At 39.7% G+C, this 9,915-nt stretch overlaps 1 protein-coding gene across 1 annotated transcript in view; it reads left to right on the top strand.

The window, feature by feature from the left end:
* POLR1A (RNA polymerase I subunit A) overlaps nucleotides 1–9,915 on the top strand; it is a 39,539-nt gene that overhangs the window by 11,253 nt on the left and 18,371 nt on the right. Inside the window, 11 exon segments of the mRNA XM_009289383.2 lie at nucleotides 1,525–1,779; nucleotides 2,137–2,328; nucleotides 3,112–3,255; nucleotides 3,712–3,895; nucleotides 5,893–5,975; nucleotides 6,094–6,252; nucleotides 6,585–6,683; nucleotides 7,582–7,734; nucleotides 7,925–8,007; nucleotides 8,757–8,922; nucleotides 9,446–9,667. Coding sequence (XP_009287658.2) covers nucleotides 1,525–1,779; nucleotides 2,137–2,328; nucleotides 3,112–3,255; nucleotides 3,712–3,895; nucleotides 5,893–5,975; nucleotides 6,094–6,252; nucleotides 6,585–6,683; nucleotides 7,582–7,734; nucleotides 7,925–8,007; nucleotides 8,757–8,922; nucleotides 9,446–9,667 — 1,740 coding nt within the window.

Genomic DNA, 9,915 nt, shown 5'->3' with positions numbered 1-9,915 from the left:
GGGGGGGGGGGGGGGGGGGGGAGAAAAGCTTCATAATTTTTCAAATTCTAAAAACCATTTTTCTATCCTGAATTTTACTCTTCTCTTAATATGCAGCGTGTGGCATTCATCTTGCCAAGATGCAGAGTAGTCTTTCTTTTGCAGCTGACTATTCTTGGGAAGTCTTAGCAGTATGGAAGATAAAATAGTGCTTTCCTTTTATGCTTTTATTTCCCCCGCCTCCCCGTCCTTCTCAGCAAATTCTATCTTTTATTCCTGTCCTTTTGAAATATTACATAGGTTCTGTATTTGGAGCAGTTTTTTGGTAGCAGTTCTGAAGGCTGAAATTCATTATACTTGTAGAGTAGGTACAACACAAGCAGTTGATGTGACATGTCTTCCAGGAGTGGGGTGTCCATGAGTATGTATGAAGTAGAGTCCTCCGTTCTCTGTCAGCCATGCTGGTGGTAGCACCGACCAGGGGAGGAGTGGTCTGTGTTTTAGCACTGACTGCTGTAACCTGGGATCCATCTTCCCATCACCATCTCATTTTACAGATGACAAAACAAGAAACAACCACACTGAGATCCATCTGTTTGTACAGACATTAACATTTGTGAAATGCTTAGTGCTTATATCAGTTGTTTCTTCAGCGCTGCTGGAGGGTTTGAGTTCTCTGTGCTACAGCTTAACCAACCTTTGAAACTTCTTAATAACTGTATCTCCATCCCTTGCAAGAGTTGAGAACTTATTATTTAGCTGCTAGGGCAGAAGTTTTGGTGATGAATAGTCTTTTCACAATGTCTGTTATGTATACTCCTGTCTCTAATAGAGGTGTGGTAAAGATTTAATATTTAAGACTGAGTATTTCTGTGATGTCAGTTCTCCCAGAACTTGTCACAGAGGTAAACACAACAGTATTTAGACTATACAAACAGCTTATCATACTCCTGTTGATAATCACTTAAATGGATATATGGGTGTTACTGACAGAGAAATTAAAATGAGACTGTTTTGAGAGACTCTGTTCTAGATAAGAATATATTGTGTTGTACTCAAACCTGAAATTATAACTCAGAGATCCCTGGCCTCTGCTTCAGCTACGGGGTTATATTATTACCTTATTCTAGGATGTCCAGTGCTGGGTGTATGGTGACAGGTATTATCAATTCAGCCCAATGGGCTTTGGATAAATAGTTTATTTTCTTACTTACAAACGGCATAATTTTCTTTCTTTTTCAGTCTTTGATCCCTATATTGCCAAGGGAGAGGAGAGATTGGTAGAGCGTGGCTTGCATGCTGTTAGCTTGGTTTGATCACTGTGGTTTGTGGGAATTAATGGAGGATATGCAGCCTTAGAGTGTGGTTTGGTGGAGAGCAGAGGGCGTTCAGGGGCAAGTAGTCTTGATTCTCTTAGGAAGTTTTGCCCAGAACGTTAATACTAGAAAGAAAATGTTTTGGATATGTGTGTGTATTTTAAGATGCAGTCTTTTCAGAGGCATGCATGGAAATGCCTTACAGGCAGCAACCAAAATTCTCTTGCAGGTATGTCGACATATTAAAAATGGAGATGTCCTTTTACTGAACCGCCAGCCCACTCTTCATAGACCTTCCATCCAAGCTCACCGGGCCCGAATCCTGCCTGGAGAAAAAGTGCTGAGGCTTCACTATGCCAACTGCAAGGCTTACAATGCCGATTTTGATGGGGATGAAATGAATGCCCATTTTCCACAGAGCGAGCTGGGCAGAGCAGAAGCCTACACCTTAGCCTTTACTGATGAACAGTATCTGGTTCCAAAGGTAAGTAAAACTGTCAGATAAATTTATTCCTACGTGAAATCACTTTGTCTTTTTGTTTGTTTGTTTTGTCTAATGATAAATGAGGTTGTTATTTTTTTTTTATTTATTATTGAAATTTATTCCTGGTTTCTGTTTTGTCTTCACCTGTGGTTCTCTTCGCCTATAGAAGGCCCAGCACATCCACACAATCTCATTCCTTTTAATGTCAATGTCCAGAAGAGAGTTAGTAGAGTTGTGCTATGATGACGAGTTCTTTACAAATGACTTTAGTGCTTTTATCCAGCTGGAATAATTTTGGGAGCTGCTAGCACATGACTAATTATCCCCCCCCAACCCTTTTTCTTGTTTTCTCTTTAGGATGGGAAGCCACTTCCTGGCTTGATCCAGGATCACATGATTTCTGGAGTCAGCATGACAATCCGGGGCTGCTTTTTCACCAGAGAGCAATATATGGAGCTTGTTTACCGAGGACTAACAGACAAAAAAGGAAAAATTAAAATCTTTCCTCCTGCCATTATGAAACCACAGCGATTATGGACAGGAAAGCAGGTAGTTTATAATTTATTGGGTTAAAGGATGCTGGTGGTTCCAAAGTAAACAGAATGCTAATGTTCAAACCATTGCTGCTGAGGGTTGCTGAAGAGCCAGATCCCATCATCTAATCAACACCGTGTAGATCTTGGTGTATGTTATTGGAGCTATGAGAGTTGTTCTTCATTTAGAATGGCAGTATTAGAACAGTACTTTTACTTGCTGCTCTGAATGGTGTTGCACATACAAGTATAATGCTGCAGTTTGCAGGCATGGGAGCAGAGAAGGAATTTGTTGATCATAGTAAACTAAGTTACGCCAGTCAGTGCTTTTAAATCTCTGAACTTAAAAGTTGTAGGTAAATATTCTGGTATTTGACTTTTTGGTTGAGATCATCATTAGGTTGATGTAATATCTGGGAAGCCCAAGTGAATGCTCCATTTTCTATTATTTAAGAGAGTACAGGAAATTCTCTGCCAGTTTTCCTGTAAAATCCAACAGACAACTCTTTTTTTTTTTTTTTTTTAATATATATATGTATATATCTAATTATTGGAAAAATCTTTGGTACCATATGTTTCTGAAAAATTATGTGTCTCAGCTTATTGATCTTTCAAAGGCTAGAGTAGCAAAAGGATATTCCTGTCTTGTAAACTTCAGATTTCTGAGCTTTTAAAGCTTTGCTGTCAGTGGAAATAATACGTATAGGATGTTGCTTTTCTCCTCCATGCCAAATTCTTTACGTTGAGAAAGGAATATAGGAAATAAATAGTTCCTGCCACTCTTCCTGCTTTTTTATAGGTTGTTTCTACATTGTTAATAAACATAATTCCGGAAAACCACGTCCCACTGAATTTGACTGGGAAAGCTAAGATTGGTGGAAGAGCCTGGGTAAAGGGACCTGCAAACAGATGTCTAAATCTTGATTCAATGTGTGAATCTCAGGTATGCTGGGGCAGCAACTCTGGAGGCTGGGCTGGGCTGTATTGTAATAAAATTGTGTATAGAGTAGAGGAATGGGAAGGGAAGCAGGCGGATGACAAAGTTAAAAACAGATATTGAGCAACAGTTACTGCCATAAGGTGTTGATTAGAGGGTAGGCCTGGGGGTAAGGAAAAACTCTGTTCTGATCCTGACTGATACAGATTCCATCTGTTTTTGTTAGACCACGTGTCTTCAATGTTTGACTTCATAGGTGGAAAAATACAGATGGTGTTAGAAGTTTTATTTCTACTGTAAACTCTGGAAGTGTAGATAATCTGACCATATTTAACTGTTCACCAATACGTGGGCTTTCTAAACTTAAACCTATTTTCATGTAGATTACACAGAAAAACCTGTAGAGATCATAATGAGATCAAAATTTCTGTTTTCCTGAATAGCTGTGTTTTTATTTTTCAGGTTATTATTAGAAATGGGGAATTACTGTGTGGAGTGTTGGACAAAGCTCACTTTGGCAGCTCTGCCTATGGCCTGGTCCACTGTTGCTATGAAATCTATGGGGGTGAAACCAGTGGGAAGGTGCTAACATGTCTAGGACGTCTCTTCACTGCTTACCTGCAGCTGTACAGGGGATTTACAATGGGTGAGTTACACAAGGACTAATTCACTGGTGCTGTAGTGCAGCACCTCCTGAGGTATAGAACAGACATTGTTGGGCATAATTTACAGAATTCTTAGCAAGTATTAAGTTTCGCAAGACTGTCCTTGAGTGGGATAGCTGTTTGCCAACCTTTTTTTTTCTTTTTCTGGTTGGTGCATAGCTTGCCTTCTAAGCATAAAGAGAAAGTATAATCTTGAGTGTGTCCATCAAGTTCTCTCTTCTATCCTGCCTAGTCAAAGTGCACACAGCCTAAATGTGTTGAAATTTTGTTTAGATCAAAACCTCCTATGGGTCTTTGTTATTTTTACTTCTCTGAAAAAGAATTGTTGCATAGAAACCAGAACAACTGATAAAGCGAGATGGAAGAACTTTGAGGGGTTATTAATCAAGTCTTGCATATCTCATTCTACTGTAAATCTTTTGGTAAATGTTTGACTTTCATTACAGCTTTGCAAACTCATACAGAAATGCACTTGGCACACAATAAAAATTTGACCCTTACTGTACTCTCTCTTCTTGCAATAGTTGTAGTATTTCAGATTACCGTGTAGAGCTTTACAAGATGTTTTTATACTAATGAAATACTTACAGTATATAGCAGCAGGAGGGTTTAAATTGGCTTTTATCTGAAGGCACAAAATGATCACTTAAGGGTTACCTAGACACGGTCAACTGGTAGGCAGCAGTAGTGAGGAACCAACAGACTGCTGTGAGCCAAGAAAAAGGGAGGAAGATCTGTTGAAGTGAGGAAGGTGATTAATTGACTGTAAGACACAGAAGATATGTCTTGAGAGCCAGGGTGCAAAAACTAGTTAGGCAAAGATAATGAGCCAGGGGTCACTAGATAGTTAAAACGTCAGAAAAAGAGAAGTGGGACTGGAGCGGGAGTCTGGGATTTGATGAAGATTAGATGATTCGGGACTGAGCAAAATGAGACTTCGGGATGAGACGAATAAGGTTCAGGACAAGGAGACAAAGTAGAAGAGACAAAGTTGTAGTGGGAAAAGGAGAGCAGGGGCTGGACAGAAAGAGTGAGGGTAGAGGGACATACGATGGGGCCATAGGCTCCTTTGCCTTGTAAACGTGTGTGTGACTCACTAGTGAAGCGTCCCACTTGTCCCCCTAGAACTGCTGTACATGTAGCCTGGGAGGAACCTCCAGGTGATCTAACACAGCTCCCTGCTCAAAGCAAGTCCTGCCAGATGAGCTTGTGCAGAGCTGTGTCCAGTCAAGTTGTGAATATCTCCAGGGGTGGTGATTGTACGACCTCTGGGCCCCTGTGCCAGCATTTGATCATATACATTGTCAAAATTTTTTTCCTCTTGAAGAAAATTTTCTTTCCTTGTATCTCTAAAGGACAAACAAACACACACATCTTTCAGCCTCTCCTCATCCATCGTGTGCTCCAGCCAGTTTAGTGACTTTTGCAGGACTTCTTACAAATGGCCTACAGGAAGGAGTTAGGGTTCCAACCTTTGATTTGTTCTAAATTGTTGTTCTCCTGGTCCTGTCATCACAAGGGTCTGTATTTTTAGTTTACCTTTTTAAAACTATGAAATGACAAATGCTCCAAAGGTCAGTCAATAGGAACTTGGAAGTGGATGGAAGAGAAAAAAGTTTGATGTGGCTGGCCTGTAACATGTTTGTTTGTGTGCAAGTGCACCGATTAAGATTTTTGTAGACACTGTTGAAGTTAAGAATTCTTAAGTTAGGGAGTTGATTTTGCACCCTTAATGCTTAGCTTAGCTGATGTTGCATGTTTTGTTGACAGCCTATGCCTTCTCCCTCAAAAAGCCACTCAGAATTTTTTTTTTTCTTGTCAAACTGCAGTTATCCTGATTTTAACAGTTATTATATCTTTAATTGTGACTTTTTTTCCCCAGCTTTTTGCTCTCAAAATCCCTGACACCAAATGTGGTTCCTTCCGCAACTCTTTTTCAGTTTAGATCATTATGTGCTGTGTCTCTCTTCTTTAACAGGGATTGAAGATATTTTGGTTAAACCTGAAGCAGACCACAAAAGACAAAAAATCATTGAAAAGTCAAGCCAGCATGGTATTGAAGTAAGTCTGTCTTGCAGAATTCCCTACCCCCCCACCCCCCCATTTAAAAAAATTTGAAATCCTGCCCTATTTAATCATGCCTGCTTAGCACCTAAAAACCCCCCCGTTTCACTTTCAGGCTGTTCGAGCTGCTCTTAATTTGCCAGAAACTGCATCATGTGAGGAGGTCCAAGGGAAATGGCAGGATGCCCATCTCTGCAAAGACCAGAGGGATTTTAACGTGGTTGATCTGAAATTCAAGGAGGAAGTAAACAGTTACAACAATGAAGTTAACAAGGTTGGCATTGAGGCATCTGCATATACTAATCTTGTTTGGAGACTTTCTTATTAAGTCAATGTAATGTTGATGAGGGCTGCCTGACTGTTCTGGAGGCTGAAGCTTTCCATCTGTCCCCAGCATGAGGCTTCACATACTGCCTTGCCAGTGCACCTCAACCTTGTCCTCCCTGAATGAGAAGATGGCTTAATATTCAAGATGCTTTTAAAATTATAAATAGGAATGTTCGTGGTTAGTCATGCTTTCACTTTTTTAAAGCCTTCAACAGGAATTGCTTTGGTTTATTAATAATGGTTTGGTTTTGTTCCTTTCACCCCATCACAACTCTTTAGGTTTGTATGCCCCTTGGTCTCCACAGGAGCTTTCCAGAGAACAATTTGCAGTTGATGGTACAGTCAGGAGCCAAAGGATCCACTGTAAATACAATGCAGGTAATGACAGCTAGAATACTTAGCAGCTACATGTGTTGATGCGATTTGTCCTAGAATGTAAGCTATTGAGAAGAGCTTGTGCAGATACCTAATACCAAAGCAAGATTTTTATTCAGGGCTTCGGGAGTGGAGGTCTTCGGCGTAGGAAAATTTTAGAAGAATGTAATAAGGACCTCAGTGGGTGATGGAGGAGAGTCAATATTTATTATAACTTTCTATTTTTGAATCAATACTTAGTACATTAGGATTTATAGCAACTGCAGAGCTTCTTGTTAAAAGGAATGCTGCAGATTATACAGACAAACCTACTGTAGGAGAAAGGCCAGGAAAAGTTCTCTGTTGGAGACTGACCCTTCTGTTTCCTTCTTCCATTACTGAATAGGAAATCTTACTTTGATTTTGGTACAAATGGCAAGGATGCTTTTTCATTTTGCATTCTGCAACACAGACACCAAGCAAGAAACACTCTCTATAAAAAGGCCATTTAAAATTCTGTCTCTGCTGGGAGAGAATGACCAAAGCTCAAGAGAGAGGGGTTTTTTGTTCTGTTTTCAGTGCACTGCTGAGAGGTGGTGAGGGTAATGTAGGGGCCTAAAAAATAGTTACAATATTTTAGTTTCTCATCTATTTGTATTAAAATAAACATACAGAATGAGAATGGCAATGTTGAAGATGAGTCAGGGGGCTGGAATAACTTAAAAAAAACAGATGAGATCTACATGCCTTATCTGCTGATCAGTAGCAAGAACATTTAATGAACAGGTCAACATTTAGTTAAAGAACATTTAGTGAACATTTTAATTTTTTTACTATGTTTTTCAAGAAAAATTGTTGGGACTTAGGTGAGAAAAAAGCTGGATGGAAAAGTGATGTTTCCTTTTTTACTGTCCACGTTTAGATTTCTTGTTTGCTGGGCCAGATTGAGTTGGAAGGTCGAAGACCCCCACTGATGGCATCTGGCAAATCGCTGCCATGTTTCCAGCCTTATGATTTTTCCCCTAGCTCAGGAGGATTTGTGACTGGCAGATTTCTCACTGGGATCAAACCTTCTGTAAGTTGAATACTGCTTGCGCTTACACTGAAGCTTATTTAGTTCTTGGTATTTTAATACAGTGTTTGCGATGATAGATAAATCGACTTTGTTCACACTACTTTCATATGTAGCTTTTGAGAAAGGTCATAAATTGCCAGTCTCAGTGTACTTCTCGGCAGAATGCTGATGGGATTGTGCTTATGTTTAGGAATTCTTCTTTCACTGCATGGCTGGCAGGGAAGGTCTTGTGGATACAGCTGTCAAAACCAGCCGTTCTGGGTACCTACAAAGGTAAGAGGCTTGTTTTAGAATTTGAGCCTTTAAAAGGTCCCTTTTTTAGTTTGGTTGGTTGGGGTTTTTGTTTGGTTTTTTTGTAGAGTACTGTAGACTATATTGCTTAGATTAACTTCAGTGTACTTGCTTTTTAGAAAAGTGTTTACTGTCTGAGTGTTGAATGTTTGTTCTACACCTGACTTTCTAGGTGACTAGATCAAGTGGAACTTTATCATCTCTAACTTATCTCTGGCACATAGCAACAGCAATTTTTCCTTTTGGAGAAATCTTTTTCCTGATACAAGTAAAGATGTACACATTCCAGGCAACTCTAGTTTTTCTTGGCCACATTGTGTGGCCTTCGTCTTTATTCAAGGAACACCTCCAGTATCTGGAAGAAGATGGAACTTTTTAATTGTTTCAGAGTGTAGTGATGGGTTCTAGAGAAGGGATGCCCCCTTCTTTCAGACAGCTGTTTAAGAGTGACAGCAAAAACAGACAGTAATTTGCTATTTCATTTTAAGTCACTTTAGTCCAAGGAAACTGGATGGAGCAACATGCAGAAAGCTTTGCAATGTCATTACACATTTCACCTGTGTGTCGTGTCTGTATGATTCTTTTGGCTTCCAGAATTCCTGATCAGCCCTTAAGTGCACTTAAGGTATTAATGAAAACAGTATTTTTCATGTTAGACTTACATCATCCTTGTTGCTTTGTAGCCTCTAACAGCATTGGTTTTTTTGTTTGTTTTTTTTTCTTTGGAACAGATGTATCATAAAACATTTGGAAGGACTGGTAGTTCAGTATGACCTGACTGTACGAGATAGCGATGGCAGTGTGGTGCAGTTTCTGTATGGAGAGGATGGGCTTGATATCCCTAAAACTCAGTTCTTGCAACCTGAGCAGTTTCCTTTCATTGCAGAAAACTATGAGGTAGAACACTTGAATCTTAAGTATTTATATGGGGTGAAGGGGAAGACTGAAATGCACAGTTAACATCTGGCATATCTGTTAGGGATCCAGTGGCATAGTTGTTTCAGTCACTCTCAGACTAACCTACATTTTTATTTGCCATTGCATTCAAAATACAGAAGTGAATCTTAAGTCTGTGGCATGATTTAAAGCAGTCTCGATTTCAACAGAGCACCCAGTGCTCTCCCTGTTCTCGTCTGTCCTAACTCTGCAGCTGGGTTCAACACAGATGACTTTACTCTTCAGTCTGTCAAGTTTGATTAACTTCCTTTTACTAGTATCATCAGTGGTTATTAAAGAATGGCAATGGTCACATAAAGATAGAAGGAGTTTTCTCTCAGTTGGGTTGAAAACCAATTTTTAAAATTGTTTTACAGCAGCTGAACACTTTAAGTGGCAGCAGATGACCTTTTCAGTTTGCTTTGCCTTTTCTGCTACCGTGAGCATAGAGAGAAGAATAATCATACAGATAACTTTCTTATAGGTAATCCAGAAGACAAACCATCTGGATGAAGCTTTAGCAAGGATGGAGTCTCACCAAGCTAACCAGCAGTTCAAAGCCATCAAAAAGTGGCGAGCCAGGCACCAAAACTCTGTGCAAAGAGAAGGAGGTTTTCTGATGTTTTCCCAAAAGAAAATGGCAAGTGTAAAAGCACAGATTCCAGGAGGAGAAGTCAAAAACGGAAGAGATCCTGCTACTTTACAGGTAACACAGAAGCAGTTGAATTGACGGAGCCCTTTAAAAAAAGTTGCAGAAGTCAGTGATTTTTTTTTTTTTTTTAATGGCTTTTTATAGAATCATAGAATTGTTTAGTTTGGAAAAGACCTTTAAGATCATTGAGTCCAACCATTGACCTAGCACTGCCAAGTCCAACCGTTAGCCTAGTACTGCCAAGTCCACCACTAAACCATGTCCCCAAGTACCACATCTACACATCTTTTAAATACCTCCAG

The sequence above is a fragment of the Aptenodytes forsteri genome, unplaced genomic scaffold (genome assembly GCF_000699145.1).
Source record: "Aptenodytes forsteri isolate BGI_AS27 unplaced genomic scaffold, ASM69914v1 Scaffold141, whole genome shotgun sequence".
NCBI lineage: Eukaryota > Metazoa > Chordata > Aves > Sphenisciformes > Spheniscidae > Aptenodytes > Aptenodytes forsteri.
This window is presented reverse-complemented; position numbering and strand designations above follow the sequence as displayed.